The sequence below is a fragment of the Typopeltis vanoorti genome, chromosome 21 (assembly GCF_054136105.1).
Source record: "Typopeltis vanoorti isolate ZY-2024b chromosome 21, IOZ_Tvanoo_1.0, whole genome shotgun sequence".
In the NCBI taxonomy this organism is placed as follows: Eukaryota; Metazoa; Arthropoda; class Arachnida; order Uropygi; family Thelyphonidae; genus Typopeltis; species Typopeltis vanoorti.
This window is the reverse complement of record NC_143569.1, coordinates 1,416,100-1,439,143: the sequence shown is the minus strand read 5'-3', so window position 1 is coordinate 1,439,143 and position 23,044 is coordinate 1,416,100. Positions and strand designations below refer to the sequence as shown.

Below are 23,044 nucleotides of genomic sequence, written 5' to 3'. Positions count from 1 at the left end.
CTATTCTTGGCAGCCTGCCAACAATAGCTCTCACTTCTGTGGTTGGACTATAACTAATTGCTGCTGTTTGCATACTGTGACAGACTGCTTGTGCTCTGAAGATGCTAGGTAAAAAACCAGCATTTTTGTATTTCTTATTATGAATTAAACCATTACAAAAAACTCAACAGACTAGTGACTATAATAAGTTTAGTTTAATCCTTTATCCAAGTGTGAGCAAACAAAGTTGCACCTGAAAGTATCTTCAGGACTGGGGTAAGGAAGTGCAACACCAGGCAACTCGTTGCAAAGGTGAAGAAAGCGCTCTCATTACTCCTATCTCAGTATCTCCCATAATGCAAAGCACATCTCCTTGCGGATGTGTGATGCTATGCATTAAGGCAAGGGCCACTACTCATACCGGTTTCGACCTTTATTGAGGTCTCGTCAGTGGGAACCAGGCCCAGTAGTGGAGATATAAAGGCAGAAGCAATGAGAGGTCATCCTAACCTATAGGAGTTGCCAAAGGGTGTGCCACCTTATTATTAAATTACTCCGGATTCAGAGAAAGATGTTGAGAGTTGAAAGTGACTGTTGTAATTATCAATAGGAAATTTTAGACTTATTTCCTCTTCATTTTCATTGTATGTAAGACAGAATTCCATTCTACTGTTCATGATGGAACTGAAGAGGATTTTTTATTCCTCTTTATATTATATATCAAATGTGCATACAAAAGTTTATCATTGTTTATCGAGTTACTATCATCCCGAAGTAGACGTGTTTAAATTTTTTTTGATGAGCAAAGTATATAAAAAACTTTTTCATTTCTTTTTTTTGTAAAGTAAAATCAGGGGTGAGAGTTATATTCAAGTAAATACAGTAGTCTGTTTTGTACTCTGTTGCTAATGATTTTTGTAAAAGTTTTGTACATTGAAAAGAGACTGATAGCACAGTCAATTTTAATATCTTCTCTGTCTCCCTTTTTAAAAACTATAATAAGGAGAGCATTGTTAAAACTCTTTGGTATTCTCTTCTGTCTTAGGCCTGCTGTATAAATTTTACTTAACATGGTCATGACTGGTATACTTGCTTTCAGAACTTCTATTTGTAACATCTTCACCTGGTGTCTTTCCATTACTCATGCTACCCACTGCATATTGACCTTCTTTTAAAACATCAGCACATATCTCTTCTTCCATTTGGGATATTGCATTTTTGTTTTCATATTGGTTTCAGTCTTTGATTGAAATCATTATTTGTCATAGAGCAATGCTATTCTATTTATCTGTTCTTTGTATTTAATTAGTACTCCATTTTCATCCTTAAGGGTTTTAATTTATTTTGTCCTATGGACAACTATCTTCTTGCTCCTTTTAGACTCATTTTCTATTATAATTCTAATTTTCCTTGTTCTGAAGTGTCTAATTTCTTGTATATTCAATGTATAAGTAATGTGAGATGATGAATATAAAGTGTGTATCTCGTATTGACAATTTTACAGCAGTCAAAAACTGTGACAAAATGCTCATTTCTTGTTCATTATGTCCACCACTTAGGTGTCTATGCAATCATTTAAAGAACAATTAATTATTGGAATATTTAAATTATTTTAATCTGTACATAAATTATTTGTATACCTTAGTTCGTGCCCTTAACCTTTCTGTAGCTTCAGAACTAGCTGGACTTTTGGGTATCCTGGATTTCTGCTCTTGACACCATTGAATATGCCTTTCAGCAGCCTTCTTGTTGAAATGTCTGCCACATGAAGAACACTGAACATAATCTAATCACATGATGCATGTTTGGGAAGATATAAAAGATAATTACTCAGAAATAACTTATTCTATTAAAGATTACCATTAATGAAGTTTAATTTTTAAAAAAATGTCAAAAATGGAATTAAACTAACAAATAAAATACAGTTAAATACAATACTTTATGCAGAATAATCAAGTACTAATTTCATATTCAGAAGATTAACTTCAAATTGCAACTATCTAAATGAAATAGCTAAAAGATTTAAAATGAAAATCTTTGAAACAAAAGCTACTGCAATTTGTGGAAACACCATCCAAAGATGGAATCCAAGATTAAAATGGGAAGATCAACCTCATCTTCAGAGCAGGAACAGGACATAAAAGCCTATACCTAAATTGTTCAGAAGATGACGAATTAAAAAACAGTACTAATCCTAAACTACAGTTACCGTTCAATTACCAAACCTTCAATTAACTGATCTCTGAATGGGTAAATGTGTCAAATGACTTCTGGTATAACACCATTGTAACAAAGCTATCCAACCCATCATTATCTGACTACTAAATTACTCATGCTGTGAATGGATAGTCAAGGGATCACAGTATTTCCTAAAAGTTATTAATGGAATTTTATAAGATGATGCAGAAGAAATTTTTCAATACATGGCAAACAGGTGAAGAACAAGGAGTCAGTCACCTTGGAAGTTGTGTGAAAGTGTGGTTAGGAAAGGATGCGAGGTCTAGATTTTTTTTTTTTTTTGTCTGTTTTTATTATTATTATTTAAATGTGGTGAATAACTAGAATGGGTTGACAGATGTGGCATGAATGAATATGTTTAAAGAGCAGTATAATGGGTATTGTGTGGTGACCAGTGGACCTCTTATGATGAGTCATATGACTTAATGGAGATGAAAGTAAAATAGTAATAAAATATACAAAGCATACCGAAATTATATTAAACAGGACAAATGAATATTATCATCATCATAGTTTATTCACAATATGAAAATGGAAAAGAGATTTATATTAAAAATTAAATATTGCAAATTATGGTCTTCCAAGTCTCTCTATCTTGAGCTAACCTGGTAGATATCAGATGGAATTTTACAGTTCAGCCTACTGATGGTTTCACATATGTATTGCCAAAATTATTTGCAATGGAATTGCAGAGGAAGACCAAAATTATGGTCTTCCTCTGCTGTGATTGCCATAACAGTGTGCCAAAAATCATACTACTCTGGCATCTACCTAACGACATGAAAGCAAGCATGTATCTTATCGCTAAAAAGGGAGATAACAGGCAACTATCAAATTACCATCCAGTTGCCCTCAAACTCAATCCTTCAAAAATAATGCAGAAGGTTATTAACATCCAACTTCTTCACTACCTGGAGGCTCACCAATTAATCAGTAATCAATTTGCATTCTGCTACTCATTTTCACAACAGATCTCCCCAATCATTCCTTTGGCCATGAGCCATGGAAAGGTTTAGAAAAGCTAATTCCAGTAGTCACTCCTGATATTTCCAAAGCATATGAGAAGGTCTGGCAAAGGGATATACTTATTAAGTTATGATCACCCTCCATCCATTTTCTCTTTGGTTTTTTTATTGCATGCCACAATAGTTTCCTCTCATCATCCTCTATCAATACCAGAGTACCTAGGGATCTGTTCTTTCACCTATATTCTTCCTTCTCTATATTAAAGACCTATCACTAACCTTAAAAACTATGAAGAATGGAGTGCACTCCATTCTTCACAGGTTTTGCATTCAAAAAACACTACTTCTTGCATACACAACTAACAATTTATAATTCCAAACTATTCAACCTTAGAATACTGGTCTCTCATTTGGAAAGGTGCACCAAAAAATCCTGCTTAAGAATGAATAATGCTGTCCACTAAACAGACCATAGATGCTCTGCATCTGGATTCTTTTTTTTTTTTTTTAAATAGATATTTTCACAGGTGCTACTCCACAAAACTGGCTCCCACCATTCTTCTGCTTTTCTCTCAACATATGAGGGTGGTCTGAAAAGTTCTCAGCCTAACAACGAAAAAACGAATTTATAATTTCAAAATTATTTTTATTTTTCAACATAATCTCCCTTAAGACTAATACATTTATGCCAGCGATGCTCCAGCACCATTATCCCGTATTTGTAGTGGTTCTCAGTAAGATCTGCAAAATACCCCTCTACAGCTGCAATCACCTCTTGATTCAAAAAAATGCTCACCAGCAAGGAAGAGTTTCACTTTTGGGAGGAGACAGAAGTCAGAGGGAGCCAAATCTGGGGAATAGGAGATTACTGCCAACAGGTATCATGATACGATAAACAATTTTGTTATGCCACAGATACAGCAGTGCCTGTGCATGGATTCAGTCATTTTCATGCAGGATGAGAGGCTCCTCCACACATCGGTCTATCTATACAGGAGGTTCTTCAAGAACATCTCATGGAAACCAGAGTGATCAATCATGCAGTTTCTCACTGTGTGGCTGCCTCGTTCACATTGCTGAAATATAGGACAGTATTATTACTGTTTTTTATAATTAATATTTTAGTATACATTATTTCCAAAAATATAGCAGTTATGAGTAGACAGCATATAAGCCTATCTACCAGAACTGGTGTATCCATTACAGCTTCCGGTCATCTCAACTATATGAACTATATGCTGCAATTCCTACTGCCACAAGGACATTTATCGATCTAGTGTTTTATTTCTAATTGATCTCAGGGATTCAAAACTTAGGCTAGTTTGAACACTCTCTTGTAAACTGCCATAATATGTCAGCTGATTTCTCTCCTATTCCACAAACTTAATCAACTAACTCACCACCATAACAGCTTTGCTTAGTGTTTTCTATTTCCATACTTAAATTGACATCTTCAATAAAACTGTGCCTAAATAACTGAAATAATTTTGTTCTATAGGTTCTCCATTAACAGTGCAGCTGAAGTTTTCTATGTTGCTGTTTATTTATAGTTGTGATCTTTTTATTGCTGATTTTCATGGCAAATTTTTTTTCAGCTGTTATTCCAGTCAATTAGAGAATCCTAAACACTTGCACTGGATTAGTTTAGAAGCACATCATGTACATAAAGAAAAAAGAGCTCAAAGAGCTAAGTTTGACATCTCCAATTGTATATATTGTGCATTCTTGTCATGAAATTCCTGATTTTACATCAAACTTTCTTCCTGTATTTACTTCAATTCTAACTGCTTACAATTTAAACATACACTATGTAGTGCTATGTATAATGTTCTATTAACCCCATATTAATTGCAGTGTTTTGAAAAGCTTTTCTCTGGGCACCTTATAATACACTTTTTCCATATCTACAACACTTAAGTACAGATCCCTGTTATATTCCCACAATTTTTTATCTGTTTAAGTGAAAATCTGATCTTGACAACATCTGATGACCCCTGTTTAACCCAGTGGTCGGCAAACTTTTTATACCACTGATTCCTCATCGACCCCAATCATGTTAAATAAATGAATAACTGTTATCAGTAATAAATTTCTCAATTTAAAAATAATAATTCCTTCACCCTTTTGCTTCATTACTGCTTCTCGATAATAAATATTTAAAGAAAATACTTAAAGAAATTTATAAAGGACATTAAAAATGTACTTATATTTTACTGATTTCTTGAAATGGTTAATGAGAAGGATGTGTTTGATGAATAGTAGCCATTGCATCAATATTTGGTTGGATAATGGTGAGTTTTAGCTTTAAGTCACCAAGCTTTTCCAGGTTCATTCTGTTCCTCTCCTTCGTTAAAAATTAATTTTCATGACTAAAACCTGCTTCAACCATGTATGAACTTAGGAATGCAAGTAAAAAGGATTCAACTGGTGCACTAAGCTTGGGGTATATATTATTAGTATTTACAACATGGTTCCAATAGTCACTGAGGCATTTGTTTATAAACAAGGATTTAGTTTCGAGATCCACACACATATCAACGAGTTCATCTTGTAAGTCAAATTCAATGGCTGCATTTTCTATTTGCAAATCAAACAGTGTAACAATCCTCAGAATTTTCATTAAATTTTGATTTATATATATATATCTCTCTAGGTCACAGTCTGAAAATTTTCCCACTTTTCCATTTTCCAGTTGCCATAAGTGTTCAGGCTTGAATAATTGTAACATCTTTACCTTGCAGATGTTTCTGTATTTCATTAAATTTTGAATAGGTCTGCCAAATAAAAAAAAGATTATGTTTACACTTTTTTAACTCATCACATAGTGATTGATTCACATTTATAAGAAACTCGACAGCAGAGTTATACAAGTCAACCAGTCTTTGCAAGGAATCACCTCCGTGTGCAAAAGAAGTTGGTTAAAAGTTTTGCCATTTTTTTTCACACAACATTGCAAACAGTCATGAATTCAGAGGATACAATTTCATTTTATTCACTGACCTGATACACACTTTTAAGGCAGCATCCAGTTCACCACTTAGATTTTTGGCTACAAGATGGTTTCTGTGTAATACACAGTGAACAGAACGCACATCCAGAACCTTTTTTCTTGAGTAAGGATGCGAATCATATGTAACAGCCAGCCATTGCTGGTGCACCGATGGTAGCCACTGCAGTAATATTTTCGAAGGGAACATTAAGTTTCTTCAAATAATCCTCTAGGCATCGCAAAATTGTCTCGCCTTTTGCATCAGCTTTAAGGTAGTCGGCAAACAAAAACTCTTTGCAGGCGTAGACTTCTGTGGCTAATTGGTTCGAAAGATATATTTCGATGATTACACCACATTTTTTATTATTCAGTTATTATACAAAATACTGAAGTAATAGTTCCCAACAAGTTTCGTAAATCGTAGGATTTACATCTTCAGGGGGTAAATAGTATAACTGAAAGTTTAAACAAGAGAATTAATAAATACAAATCATAACCGTCTGGCTATTCATAAACTCAAATAAAACAATGCAGATATAAAACGTTATTGACATTGAACAATACTGGACGATGTCACGTGTTCATGCTCTTGTTCATACAGTCCGAGCTCAGATTTTGTAATTTGAGCTCGGACTGTATGAACAATGTAATTTCAAATTCCAATATAATCCATTCCAGCCAGAGATACAGAATAGCTTGGATAATGATGAATCAGAAAAACAAATCCAGCATTAGTTTTGCAAAATGCAGAAGCACATCTAAACACATCTAAGAGTATCATTTCTTTTATACTTTTTATATCATATTAGTGATACATGGTACATATGGCACACAAGCTAAAGCTCGCCACTAGATGTGCAAATGTGTGGTATCACATTAAGGGATAAATTCCACACTTTTTTTCATGAGCACATGACACTGCAGAATTGTTTAGTAAATTCTCGTTTAGTACTATTGATGAAATCACTCTACACCAACAGAAACGTAATACAACTGACTCTTGCAACCTATCACTAACCTTTGATATGAAAACTTTCATTTCATACCAAAAAGGATTTCTTATTTTTCAAGGCTGTATCTATATTCTTGAGATTACCATGAGTTCTATTTTTTCTATCCTAGCAGAGAACTTTACTACACAACTCCTCTCTAGCTGAATGAGATGTTTTCTTCAGTCCATCACTGCATCTAAGGTTTGGTTCTTGTTTTAAATTGCTTTAATTTTTTCATGAATAATATTTCTATATTTGAGTTTACAGTTCACCTCTGAAAGCTGCTGAATTTTATTTTCAATTTTTTTTTTACTTTTCATTTCAATATGATATTCAATTTCTACTCAAAACAAATGGTGATAGTTTTATAATGAATCTTTCTTTTAAGGTTGCACAGTGATCAACATTCATATTTCCGAATTTAGGGACACAAAATACATGTGTTGAAATGATTATTTCACTTATTAAAATTTTACTTATTTTATTTATTATTTTATTAACAATAAGTAAAATAATCACTTTAACTCATGTGTTTTGTGTCCCTAAATTCGGAAATATGAAGTTTTATAATGAATGATTTTATAATCAGGGAATTACCTGAAGGAATGTATTTTTGTTTAGGTAAGTCATCTCTTTTGCCATCCAACTCTGAATTACTAGATCCCTTTGCAGCACGTATACAACGAATGAGCTCCTCATGTTTTTCTTTCCATTTTGGTTTCTCTCTAGATTTTTCTGCCTAAAAGATATCAATTTTTTTTATGAAGTATATTATTGATATGTTACCTTGCATGACAATATTCAAGTACACAACATTCATTATAAAAGAAATCATTTACTATCCTTACAGATATTGACTGAAAGCATTAGAAAAAAATATTGCTGGAAAAATTTATTTTATTTTATTAATATAGAAACAGTGCGATTGGGAACTTTTTTTTTTTTTTTTTTTTTTTTTTTTACAGATTACATACGAAACTTCTGTCAAATGAAAATCTGCATAAATAAAGTAGACACTAATATTTTTTTTTCCAGCAATATTCTTTTGTAAAATTGCTTTCAGTGTTTTCTGTACATGTTATATCACAAGAGGATAAAGACAAATCTAGTGAGAGTATATTGAGAGCATGTGGGGAAGATGAGTAAACTACTATACATCGAAGCATATAGTATTTTATCTCCTTCATGGTAGTTGTAGCCACTAGCTTAAAAGTGTGTGGCAGAGATAACCTAGTTTAGGCACCAACTGCATCAGTGAAGCACAGTACTATGTCTCAGTGTTTTTAAGGACATGTATTGCTATACTGAGTGATAGCTTAATTGTTTGTGTAAGTATGTTCCAGTATGCTGACTTTTATAAACTCTGTAAACACTTGAAAGATGTACAATTAATGTGTCTGGGAAGGGCAGGCAGTTCTTTTTCTATAGTGAAGGGTATTTTAGTATGCTAGCAATATTCCAAGATGAAAACTATATATATATATATATATATTTTGTTCTTGGGAGTCAAGAATGTTAAAAAAAATAATATGAAAAACTGACAACAACTATTTACATGCTTGAAGGAAATGTATGAATAAAAGTCTGAAGGAAATGTATGCAAGTTCCATTTCGGGATCAGATTTCTTCTGGCATACTGATGTACATTAATATTGAATATTTCTTACCGATTATGTTAGTGAGGACAATTAGTACCATTAATCAACTTAATGACATTCCGATCAACTTAATGACCATTTCCTTAATACAAAATTTTCATTTTGTATTAAGGAATGAATTTATATTATGAAATCCAGGAAAAAACAATCACTGCTTAAATTGTCTTAACTCACCAAGTTAAGATAATTAAAATACACTGCATGGAAAGAAACCAATGGACACTCTCAGTGGAAAGGTGTGTTGTGACATTTAACCAATCATGTGTTTGTAGCTGCTATAAATTGGAGGTCTATGATGCTCCCAAGTCAGTGCCACTGCATCTGGGTGAAATGGCTGTGAGAAGGGAACTGACAAAGTTTGAAAGAGGCACTGTGATGCCATACTGCAGAACAATCTATATCGCAAAACGTTGACAAATTAGGCCATTCCAGGTCAACAATCAGTGATACCATACTGAGATAGAATCTCACAGAGTCAACAGAAAGTGCAACAAATAGTGGACAACCTGCCACACTAATCGAACATGATCACAGGGTGTTACGAAAGATAATATTTAAAAACCACCATTCATCGTCTGACATGATGAATGTGGAATTCTGGGCATTGACAGAAATTTTATGAATCTGCATAAAAACATTCAAAACTGAGGCACACAGCATGTGTTTTCATGGCAGTCCTGCCATGTGTTTTCATGGCAGGACTGCAATATGCAAGCCTCACATTACCCGAATGAACATGCAACATCATATTCGGTGTACAAAGGGCATGTACACTGGGATGTTGAAGCTTGGAAAGCTGTGTTATGGAGTTTTGAATCATGCTAAATCCCAAATCCAGATGGATGGGTGTGGTGCATGCTGGTGAATGTCTCTCTCATCAGAGTGCACAACACCAACTATGAAAGGCGGAGGTGTCAGTATTCTGGTATAGTCCTGTTTTTCCTGATCTCAACCCTACTGAACATCTGCAGGATGAAATAGAGCATCAGATGAGGTCAAGGGACGACCCCCCCCGCCACAACAGTCCAGAATCTCATTACATGCCTACAGGAAGAATGGTCCAAAATTCCCATTAATTGCTAGTAAACGCTTGTGGAAAGTATGTTCCGTAGGATTGCTGCAGTTATCACAGTAAAAGAAAATCCCACATCTTATTAAAGTGGGCACCATGGCTGTTTGTTCCTCACATTATGGTGCCGTTGACTTTTTTTCCAAGTTAATGTGTCTCCTACCAGTTTAGGAGACACATTGCAAGAATTATAATGTGTCACCTAAACAAGTTAAGCAATATCAAAAAGGATTTAAACTAAACATATTTTGTCGTTTGATAATTAAAAATACAAAATTATTTAATACTGACCATTTACAAACATCTTACATTATAGCCTACCAGTTTTGCCAGCAAACTGTCTAGCTTTTTCAAGGCGTTTACGGAAAGACATAAATACCAGTAAATGCAAATTGAAACGAACATAAAAACGTCGTTAACAAACTAGTAGTTAAGGTTACATGTTCACGTGACAGAGACTAAAAGGACTTATTGTTCTTATTCATTATCACGCATGTGTGTTTGTTGTAAACGTGTAATGTGATTACTGGCTAGCAGAAGTTCAGATGGATTTAGAGAGAGGATCAGGTTTTCCCACGAACTGTTTAGGATTGCACCCTGATTTCTGTTGAGGTTTCCGCCGGTTATTAACACTATTGTGGCTTCCTTGAATAAACAATGTCTGTAGTTGTCATCCAGATATGGCACGGAGCTGTTTTGCCACTCTATTGTGTGGTTAGACATACAAAAATGATGTGCTAACCCGGAAGAGATACTGTTGTGGTTTACATCACCAGCATGTTCTTTTTGTCCGATTTCTAAACTCCGTGAAGTTTGTCCGATGTAGGCAAGACCACAGGAGCAAGGAATGTAATATACTCCTGGATATTTGTAGAATGGCACCTTATCTTTTGGGGATCCTAAAACCTGTCTGATGCTGATGGTTGGTTTGAAGACCAACCATCAGCATCATCAAAAGACCTTTGGTCATTTGATAATTAAAAATACAAAATTATTTTGTATTTTTAACACATTATCACAAAATGGATATCCTCCAAACATCATCAAAAAATATCTATATGGTAACAACCCCAGACAAGAAGAATCAAACTCCCAGCACATTTCTACTGTAGTGATCCCTTTCATCAAGTCAATTTCTTATCAAATAGCCAGAATACTAAGATAGAATAAATAAATAAGCCAGAATAAATAGCCTACAACATCAGAGTGGTCTTCAAACCAACCATCAGCATCAGACAGGTTTTAGGATTCCCCAAAAGATAAGGTGCCATTCTACAAATATCCAGGAGTATATTACATTCTTTGCTCCTGTGGTCTTGCCTACATCGGACAAACTTCACGGAGTTTAGAAATCAGACAAAAAGAACATGTTGGTGATGTAAACCACAACAGATTTATCTCTTCCGGGTTAGCACATCATTTTTGTACGTCTAACCACACGATAGAGTGGCAAAACAATTCCGTGCCATATCTGGATGACAACTACAAACATTGTTTATTCAAGGAAGCCACAATAGTGTTAATAACCGGCGGAAACCTCAACAGAAATCAGGGTGCAATCCTAAACAGTTCGTGGAAAAACCTGATCCTCTCTCTAAATCCATCTGAACTTCTGCTAGCCAGTAATCACATTACACGTTTACAACAAACACACATGCGTGATAATGAATAAGAACAATAAGTCCTTTTAGTCTCTGTCACGTGAACATGTAACCTTAACTACTAGTTTGTTAACGACGTTTTTATGTTCGTTTCAATTTGCATTTACTGGTATTTATGTCTTTCCGTAAACGCCTTGAAAAAGCTAGACAGTTTGCTGGCGAAACTGGTAGGCTATAATGTAAGATGTTTGTAAATGGTCAGTATTAAATAATTTTGTATATTTAATCAAAAAGGATTCTGAGAATTTTGGACTGGTACTGATCAGTATGCAAATAGGCTGTCTGCAGATCAGGTCTTCTGAATACCTGAGTAAGCAAACCATAAAGGGATTATGGTTTGCATACTTGGAAGATAGAATAAGGAGATAACGTGCCTTTGTTAGACATCATGTGTCTAACAAAGACACATGATGTGCAATGGAATTTAAAATTTGTGCATTTATTAGATTTCGGATTGCGTGCTTAGATTTGAGAAACTTGTACAATGAGGAGAAAAAAAAATGAAACAGAATAAAATCTGGATCAAGACTTATAAGTTGACGTGAATTTATCAGATGATGGGATAGCTACCGCATAAGACCGTGAGTGAGTGAGTGAATGATAGGAGAAAAATACCTTGGGAAGCTGCATATAGAGAAAAATTCACTTTAATGTTGATAAGATGAATACAAAATGGAAGGATCATCTGAGATGACTAATACCCCTACAGAGGCTAAAAAATAATATTAAATACAGTGAAAATCGATGCATTGTAACATGCATGCTTTGCATACTGTAACAAAAAGCTCGCAAGACAGGTGTTAGATTGGTGAGTTTGTATTATAAGAAATAGTGGTGGTTAGAAATCTGGGCACAGAAGCAACATTTTTGCCACATAAATGTGATATTAAAGAATATCACATTTATGTGGCAAAAATGACATCAAGAAATGCTACAAGTATGAATATCAGATATAGAGGGGGGGGGTTGTACAGTAGTGCTAATATATATGCTAATAGTTGTGCTAATTGGATGAGATAAAGTAACAATACTGATATGATAATAAGGAATTGAACAAAATAAGAATGATGAGTAGAGACCTTGGAGGCAGCATATATCATGCAGAAAGATTGGAGAGATGTTAAGCATGGTGCAACAGATTAACACTTGATATAGAATTATCAACCTTCTTAATGAAGGCAGCTTGAAGAAAACATTACATGTTTAGCTTCTGGAGCAGATATCACAAATTATCTAATGAGATGATACACCTTTTTGTTACTTGTATATGGAAAATATGACTTTCGCATTACCTTGGTATCACTTCTAGATTTAGATCCCACTGACAAGACCTCAAAGAAGTTGAAATCGGTCTGGAGAGTGAGCCATTCCTATCTCCTGAAACAATATGCACTTCTGATAGGAAGTGTGCTTTGCATTATTTATTATGAAGTCTGGAGGATACATAAAGTCATTCATACTCTCTTTAAATTATTCTCTGTCAGAGCACTCAACTAATTCTGGCAATCTATTCAACTCATTCCTACTCTTCTTCTTCTTCTGCAGCTTCTCCCACTTAAGTCGGGTCACTGTTGATACTGAGTCTCTTCCACATCCTCCTGTTTTGGGCTGTCACCACATCCAAGTTCTTTATCCTCAAGTCCTCTTCTACCAGTTCCCTCCATCTCTTCTTTGGGAAGAGATGGAGGGAACAAGGTTAAGGAAGCAAGGTTCTGGAGCGAAGATACAGGAAGCAAGGTTAAGATGGTTTGGTCATCATATGACCAAACCATCTTAACCTTGCTTTCTGTATCTTCGCTCCTAAGTTCGTAGCTTTCACTGTTCCCCCTCACATTGTCATTTCTCAGACGATCCTTTCTGGTCACACCACACATCCACCTAAGCATTCTCATCTCTGCTACTTCCATCCTGCTGATGTTATTTTTCCTCAGGGCCACAGTTTCCATAGCATACACCATAGCTGGCCTCACTACTGTCGTATTGATTTTGCCTTTCAGATTGATCGGCACCATCTTATTGCATAACACAGCCATCTCCCTCCAGTTCCTCCAACCCGCTTGTATCCTGCATCCCACTTCCTTCTCAGCCCCTCCATCTTCTTCCGCTGTTGAACCTAAGTATCTAAAGTCCCTCACCTTCCTGATGACATTTCCTTTCAGCTCCAGATCTATCTCCTGACTGCCACCCACTGTGCAACACATATACTCTGTCTTACTTCTGCTCAGTCTCATACCTCTCTCTTCCAGTACTTTTCTCCATCTTTCCAGTTTAGTTCCCACTTCTTCTCTTGAATCTGCACACAGCAAGATGTCATCTGCATATAACATTGTCCAAGGCGCATCTTCTCTCACCTCCTCCGTCATCACCTCCATCACAATATTAAACAGAAACGGACCCTTGATGCAAGCCAACTGTTACTTGAAAACTTTCTGTCTGTCCCAGACAGGTCAGAACTCATCTTACATTTCTGTACATCTCCCGCACAAACCTGACATATTTCTCCGGTACCTTCTTCTCCCTCAGACACCTCCAGACTTCTTGCCTTGACACTCAATCGTATGCTTTCTCCAGATTAATAAATGCCAGGTGTAGCTCCCGTTGTTTCTCTTGAAACTTTTCCATCATCTGCCGTAACCCAAAGATAGCATCTTGTTGATCTACCAGGCATGAAGCCAAATTGTTCCTTTGCAATCTCCACCTCCTTCCTTACTCTCCATGTAAAAATTCCAGTCCCATACACTCTTGCTAAACACACTCTTACACAACTTTCATGGATGATCCAATTTCTATGGCTACTTGTCATATATTGACAAATTTCCTTTGTGTCAATTTTACAAAACCAATTTAATATTTTATGTTTTCATCATATCCCTTCTGCCCATCAACTAAACTTTCTAAACCACAACACTTTCAACCTATTCTTGTAGTTACCAGCTTGGTCACTCATCTCTGGATCCTCTCTACTACATCCTGATCCTCAAGAAATCCAGATGACCAAATCTGTGCACAGTAGTCACAATGCAGCTGAATCATGGCCTTATAAAGAGGAATATTAACTTCCCTATCTTTACATATTAGCATGTTTTTAACATCTAAGTAATCCTTTGAACTATTTTACCAACTTATACAATTATGCCCTATTTGATCACAAAAGAAATGAAGAAATAATGAAAGAATTAAACCAAGAACCAGTAATAGAAAAAATTAAAAAATATAAACATAAATGGATGGAACACGTTCAAAGAATGAAAACAGAAAGATTACCAAAACAAGCCTTAAAGTACAACCCAATATGAAAAAGAAATTAAGGACGTCCTCTTAAACGATTCAACGATGACTTCTAAGGCCAGAACAGGCCATGCTAGGCCTAAATCCTTGATACGCATGATGATGATGATGATACAATTATGCCAACTGAACTTCAACTCTGTCCACCATTATTCCATTACATTGATGTAATCCTTTCAATCCAAAGCACATATTCCTACATTTTGCAACATTAAAATCTACATCATCTTTATGAACTATTGCCCTCCCCAGCTCTGAATCATCAACAACTGAATATTGCCTTTAAATCTTTCCCTATATCAGTGATATACAAATTAAATAATGATCCTAGTACAGAACCTTTCAGTACTCCATTAGTCACCCTTATTCCCCTAGATTCCACTCTACCACATAGTACTCTCTAGTTTCCATCTGTCAGCCACTATAATTGCCACTCCTAAAATATTTTACTGGTCTGTAGTTTGGTATTTCTGTCTTGGAGCCACCTTTATGTAACTATCTTACCTTCTTTCCAGTCCCTTGAAACCTTGCCAGAGCTGAGACTTAGATTGAATAACTTCATCAGAGGCAATGCCAATTCTCTTGTACATTCAAGTAGTGCATGTGCAAGACATATCATCCAGTCCCACCTGCTGTATTCACATTGATATTTTTCAATATGCTGATTTCACTTTTGACATGCAGCTATCACATCAACAACTGCAAAATCTCCATGAGCAGTACAAAGATCATTTTGCAAAGATGATACATCTTTGCAAAATGATCACTCAGTAAAAATTACTTTTGCCTCTGTCACCTTTCTACTATAGAACAAATTAAAGTCATCTTACCATAGTAATTTTTCCTCTTGCTTCCTACATAACAAAAAAACTCTTTTGGCCTGCTTAGTTAATTATCTCTAATCTGATATGGCCTTTCGTACTATATTAGTCACCCTTCTTGTTTGCACTGCTCATGAGTATGCTGATCACCTTTTTTCTTTATATTCCCTCCACAATGTTTTCTTTTGTTGCAGCAAGAGCTGCAACACTATCTCTACTCATCCACTTAATCCCCACTTAGTTTATCCAACATACCTTGGGTATGCAGTCTGATGCTGCTTCTCTCAAACAATCCCTGATCACTGCCCAGGCGCTAGTGACGTTCTTCGCTTGTAGCTTCTCCAGCCATGGCAATGCTCCAAGATCCCACAAATAAACAAAAACTACACCCTTTGCATAGGACAAAAAAAAAAAAAAAGCTCCTGATATTTCATGATTTCAAACCATCATTCTAATAGCACAACACTTAGAGAACAGAAGGAGCTAGATACAATCAAGTAACTGTGGAAAGAAATAATATTACAATGGCTAAAAAAAAAACTCATGTCCTGTCACACTGAGACCAGATTTAAAGTAGACCTGTAAGGGCAAATGCCATCATTTGATGCATTAAAGAGTGTATAAATAACATCTTGTGCCTGCAACTTTGCTTATCAACAACAAATAGGAAGAACTATTAACACCTACTTTGAAAACAAAAATCGAATTTTGTAGCCATAATGATGGTCTATATCAAGACCAGCCATCATTATGGATAGTATTCTGACTTTATCTGTTTATAGAGAATATGGAATGACTATAAAGATGTAACTGATGATCAGTGGATTGCAAAGTTTGCCAGGTTAGAAGAGATTAGAAGATAGGATAAAGACAAAAAAAAAATGGTGAGAAGATTATATGAACTAAATATGGAGATGTTGAAAGTTTTTCCACTTGGTTATACTATAAGTTAAAGATGCCACGAAATTATATTCTTGGTTTTATCCCTTATCCAAGAGTAATCAAACAAAGTTTGCACGTAAAGTAACTTCACAACTATCTTAGTGTATTTTTATGTCGGTTTTTATCTTCTTCTTCTTGGCTTTCCGTAATAGGCAATTGATTGCCTGTAATGTTTTCAAGGGTTTAAAAAGTCTTCTGCCTGGCTATTTGTATAAAGAGGCTAATGACTTCACATCATTGACTTGGTATCCCATAATGCAAGGCACATATCTTTATGGACATGTATAATGTTATTCATTATGGGAAGGGTAACTACCCAGACCAGTTTCAACATTGCTCTCCCTGATCTCATAAGTGGGAACAAGATGTCATTAGCTTCTAAATACAAGTTGCTCAGTCATGAAGTTACATTATGTGCAAATGTTGTTTGCTTACACTTGAATAAAGGATTAAATCAAGAATATAATTTCTTGGTATCTTTAATTTATAAATATGGAGATGTTTCATGGTATGAGAAATAGAAAACAAATGGTCATTCCTGGAGTTGAGTGGAATATGTTCAGCAAAGGAGTGAAAGTACTCATGAAAAGAGGTGAAAGAGAGTAATGGGAGTTGAATACATAACAGAAGTGTCTGAATTATTTTTTGTTTTTTTCTCATTCAACCATGAAATGACATCACAAAGATGTTGCATACGTGCACCATTAGCTGCAAGATGATAGGATGACTAGAAATGTGGTCATGTCAAACAAACAGCATCCAATTTCTGTGGTAAGGTTAACATACCAACAGGTTGGCTGTATATGAGAAGAGAAAGTAACTGTAGAAATAAAATTAGCAGATTAAAAATTGCATACAACTTTTATTTTACCTTGCCAAAATGTTTCACAAGCTGAACTTCAGATGCACCCGATGAAGCTCTCTGTTGAAAAGAGTTAAATACTTTTCTTCTTTTGGTATTAGTCTTTTGACATATATTTACATGGCGATCCTGAAACAAAGTTTAAAATGAAAACTATTTCTACAAAACATAGAATAAAAATCAACTTGGACTAAAATACAGTTCTTATGACAAACAACTTAGTAATAGTATGAAAATAAATAAAAATAATTCAATTTCACTAATCAATCATCATCATCACTATGCGTATCAAGGATTTAAGCCTAGCATGGCCTGTTCCGGCCTTAGAAGTCATCGTTGAATTGTTTAAGAGGATGTCCTGGTTTTCTTTTTCCTAATGGCTTGTACTTTAAGGCTTGTTTTGGTAATCTTTCTGTTTTCATTCTTTGAACGTGTTCCATCCATTTATGTTTATATTTTTTAATTTTTTTCTATTACTGGTTCTTGGTTTAATTCTTTCATATTACTGATCAATAAAACTTCAAACAGTTTAGATCGATTTTGGCACTTTTCCAACCATATCTTTTCAATACTTGAATGTTTGGTGTTCAGATAATTCAGAAAAGTGCAACTAATTCACATCTATCACTTTTCAGAATTTTTCAAGGTTAGATAAGGTCCAATGTTCAGGTACTTTTTAAACTGCAAATGACAAAATCGGAATAATCAATTTTTGTATATTACATAGAAGCATGAAGGTCAAATATTCAGAGGTTGGATGTTTGTGTAACTTGCTGTATACTGCTTACTGCTGAAATTACTGCACAAATATCACAAACATATACAAAAGTAATTGTGATAAAATTTTACCAAGTATGTTTCTTCATAATTATAGTTTGCAAACATTAAATTTCAATGTTAATAAATCATTCCCCAAGCATGTGAATCATTTACAGTATTATACCTTCAAAGGAGATTTATAACATGTTAGAGATAGCTGAAGAATAAAAAGCAGAAAAGTGACAATACCTACAGGATGATAGTGGTAAATAGCTTAGCATTACTGCTGGATGATAATGTATGGCCAAAATGTGCAAAAAAGAGATGAAACAAGACAAAAATAGGATGTGTTTGGCAAGTATATGTCTACATAGCCTGAAAAATTAACATTTCATGCAGAATTAGGAAAACTAGGATTGGAATGGTTGGGAGGGGGGGGGAGAAATGCATTGGGCTGTGGCTTTTGTTAGAGAAGACTGGAAAATCTTCATAACTGCACTATGGTCAGACCAGAATATAGTTATGAAGGCAGAACTATTTTGCATTCAGAGAATACATTAATAGAGTATACTGACATTAAAAAAATAAAATTATTATGACAAGACCTCTTATAGTCAGGAGACCCACTCAGTGTTTCACCTAATTTCCATCTGTACTCTTACCACTCACTTATGAAAAGCAGTGGGGTTGCATGGAATGCAAGCATTGCTTCCAGTGCTACCAGATACAGCTTCCATAATTCAACTTCTTGTTCCATTGTTCTGCCATTCGAAAAATTTATTGTGCACAGCCAGTAAATACATCTCAAAACTGCTATTCCCCCCCCCCCTCGACACACAAATTATATCCAACCAACTTTACAGATTACATGCTCTCATTCCATTTCATGGTTGATGTTCTATGGCACTGAGAAGTTTTATATGAATGCTTGTACCTTCTTCATGATAGATGCTTTTTATAACAAAAGCACCACCCTCCTCTGTCTGGTCAAAGTGTTCTTTTTCACCACTGCAGCAATGCTCTGGATTATATTCACTACCTTTTATTATTATGAAATCATTAAAAAGTCACTGGGTGATCAACAGACTAATCAAGGAAGATCTTGATTAGTCTGTTGATAACCCAGCCTAACTAGAATGTGTTGTTAAACCATAAAATTCATTCACATTTCAACAACACATTCTAGTTAGGCATTCCACTCATCCAACACTGCTCACCATCTAAAAAAATTACTTCACACGACCATGTTCACCATTCTGTTATACAACTTCCAGGAAGAGTTCTTTCACTCTCTCTCTCTCTCTTGCTGTTTCATCTTCCTCATTTATCCATGCACAAATAGGGAAATATATACAGAAATATTCAAATAATAAAAATTCATGAAGATAGTATATTAAATGAAAGTGAGCCAAGTTGCTCTGTTTTTACCGAATGGTACATGTCAGATTGTTCATGAGCCTCATCTTCAAAAAGAAGTCTGCTTATGTATTGCCAAAACTGTTTTCTTAGTTTTCCTCTTTCTCTGTATCCATTAGTTTGCCTATAGAGAGTGAGAACATTGAATACAGGTGAAAAACCCCGATTTGCTTTAGCTGAATGAAAGTGGCTAAAGCCGATTTGCTTTAGCCACTTTCTCTGAATTGCAACCTCATTAACTTCTCTAAGTTACCAACAAGATAAAACTTCAAGTAATTGACAACAGAATCACATCTCATGGATCTCACCAAATCTGCATCAGCAAAAAAAAAAAAAAAAAAAAAAACACACCCAGAATATTCTCTGTCTTGGGCAATGATGTGAACTAACACTGTGGAACACCACCACTTAACTTCCTTTTCTGACAATTTCTCCCTCCCACACACAGCACCAGATTAAACCTTGTGGAGACTCCTAGGTGGTTGAAATCTCAGGGAGTGGGCTCGCAAATTATCTCCTAATACATTAATTTTGCCAACCAACAATTTTAACCCATTAACATACAAAGACGTCAGTGACATGTCTTTTGTTTATTGCACCAAAATTGATTTCGACGTATTGCAGACGTTATGAAGTTCCCGTCAATTTCAAACGAATTTCATACAAAGATGTCTGTGACACGTCTTTTGTTTATTGCACCAAAATTGATTTCGACGTATCGCAGACGTTACGAAGTTCGTGCATCAATTTCAAACGAATTTAGAGTTTAAAAATAATTTATATGTCAAAGAGTTAATAAACCAATTTTATTACACAAAACAAATGTTAACAATTATTAATGTTATTAAACAAAAATATCCTTACTTTTTTTTTGATAACATAATATCTTACTTTTTGTTTAATCTTTCAGGATATCTTGAAAGTCTAGCTTTTGCAAGACGTATTCAGTGGCCATAATGGTGAGTGAGTTCAGTAGTTCTTGTGTCATTGAAGATCGATGACGATTTTTCAGCAGTTTTAACTTCAAAAAGGTTCGTTCACCAGAGCGTTCATGATCATGAGACACCTATCATCTTAACGCTGTTATAACATTGGGAATGTTGATTGCACCATATATTCAAAAATGAGTTTGTATGATCGCGATGTTGGCACTGTCAGCTTTCAAATCTTCTGACTGTGATATGAAATACTTGAAATGAACCATTTCATCTGCAAACTCCAACTCAATGTCGTCAGGATAATTCTCTCTAAATCTTTGGGCAGCTTCTTTAATTTTAGCATCTATCTTCGATGGGAACTCAATGAGGAACCCAAATAGAGAATGAACTTTGTTATATGCTTCCATACGACAGGAAACCTCTACGCATAACTTATCCAATATTGGTAGGTAAGTTTCAATCTTAAACTTTTCTCTTTCTTGAAGCACAACCTCTTCTGCTTCATCATCATGATATCTTTTTCTTACATCGATTTTCTCATTTGCCTTCCTCTCATAGTCAAACATTTCTGTTTGTGATGTTAAAAAATCGAGCAGGGATTTCAGATCAACAGCCGTTTGAAGTTCTATTGTTTCCTTTTGTAGAGATTTGCTGATTCTGTTGATCCAGTCTAGGATTACAACCCAGAAGCTTGCCATGATGACATTTTCCTTGTTTGACAAGTCATTTAGCAGACAATATTTGGCCTTGTGAATTGTCTCTGGCTTCTAATTCACATCTTTGACAATAACCTGCAAAGCGTTCTGGAAACTGCTGTAGCCGTGGTCAAATCGACCCTTGCACACCACCTTGTGTCAGTCACTCTTTTAAAGCTAGTGCAGAGCCTTGCTGACGTTCACCATCTTTGTCCTCAAGATATTCAAGCATAACTGCGGTGGATTGATGCTGAGAAAAAGTTGTACATTGCTTGCACAAGCCTGAAGAATGAGATTGCTCCAATGCAGCTTTCTACAGCACATACTCCAACCAAATTGAGTAAGTGTGCTTGCTGTGCAGGGAATGTAGTGTGCAAGCTGATTTATTTTGGTGATACGTTTAGATGATTGTAACACCATGACATGTTTGCTGCATTGTTATGACTGTCCTCTCAGGTTTTTGATGTCAATGCCGCATTTGCTTAAGAAGGTCAAAACAGTTGTGGCAAGCACTTCTCCAGTGTGGCTTGCTATGGGGATGAATGTGAGAAAACGCTCTACCACTTCTCCATCTGACACTCCAATATATCTAAGCACTACAGTCAGTTAGTCAATGTGAGATATGTCTGGTGTTGACCGCTCAGAGAAAAGTACTTGGCTTCCTGTATTTCCTTTACAATAATTTTCAGAAAATTATTTCCTATTATTTCGATTACTTCTCTGCAAACTGTGGAAGACAAATAGGAGGGTTTGTCTCGATCTTGATTACCATATTTGCCTAAATGCAAACTTAGAAATGGGTCGTACTCCGCAGTTAACTCTAAAATTCCCAGGTAGTTGCTATCCATTCTCTTTTGATTTGTTCACCACTTACATGTTTTTGAAAGATCATCATAGAATGGGAAAAATTTCTTTTATGATCTTCATACTGCATGCTTGAAGCCAAAAAATCACCAAAGTGAGAGGCCCTGTTACACCAAAGAGGTGTAACAGGGCCTCTATTACACCAAAAATCCTGCACTTCATTAGTAATGTTTCGCCATAACCCAATGTCATTTTGATATTCTGGTTCCAGGTTATCTCTGTAATGATGATGTAACTCAACTTCCGGCTCAGTTTCAGCTGTACCCAGTAATTGAACCGTATCCTCATCCTTAGTGATCTGTTCAGGGGGAGAGGTCTACTGTCACCACTTCACTGGCAGACATACTTGAAGAGGCCTCAGGTTGACCCTCTGTTGACTTATGAGTAAAGCCAAGTTGGAAAAGATTGTGTCTTTGTTATTATTTGTTCATCAAGCTTCTTTGCTTTCTCCTGCTGTATTTTTCGTTTTTTCTGCACCGCTTTGGTACCTCTTCTTTTCAGGTGCCGACATTCTGCGTCTACAAAAGAGCGTCGAAAAACAATATTTTCACTTTGTTCAAAAAAATGAAAGAATTCTTAAGTCTCAGCCAAAATGAGTAAAAGTGCCTGAACAAGATAGATTTGAGAAATCTTGCACTATTCTCCAATATGGGACAAACACCATAAAAGCCATCATAATAAAGATAAGATATATATGTTTTGGTAAATATTGGAATGTAATTGCAACTAATTTAAATACTACAAGTCATTTAAGCAAATCAATGTTATGATAGTGCCAGCGAAGTTTATAACTTACAACAGAATATAATATATCTGAAAAATAAAGGGGAATCTTGAGTCAAACATACATTTGGGGGTGAAACAAGACTGTCGATAGTCGTCAGTTGATGCTCCACTATGCACACAAT

General features: G+C 35.3%; 1 protein-coding gene across 3 annotated transcripts in view; it reads right to left on the bottom strand.

The window, feature by feature from the left end:
* LOC150094597 (uncharacterized) overlaps nt 1–23,044 on the bottom strand; it is a 269,253-nt gene that overhangs the window by 151,197 nt on the left and 95,012 nt on the right. For all 3 annotated transcript variants that reach the window (XM_090411018.1, XM_090411017.1, XM_090411016.1), the window contains exons 4-6: nt 17,474–17,593; nt 7,761–7,902; nt 1,620–1,765 (exon numbers count right to left, since the gene is read on the bottom strand). In XM_090411018.1, the coding sequence (XP_090267144.1) occupies nt 1,620–1,765; nt 7,761–7,902; nt 17,474–17,593 (408 nt within the window). The remainder of the gene's footprint in view (nt 1–1,619; nt 1,766–7,760; nt 7,903–17,473; nt 17,594–23,044) is intronic.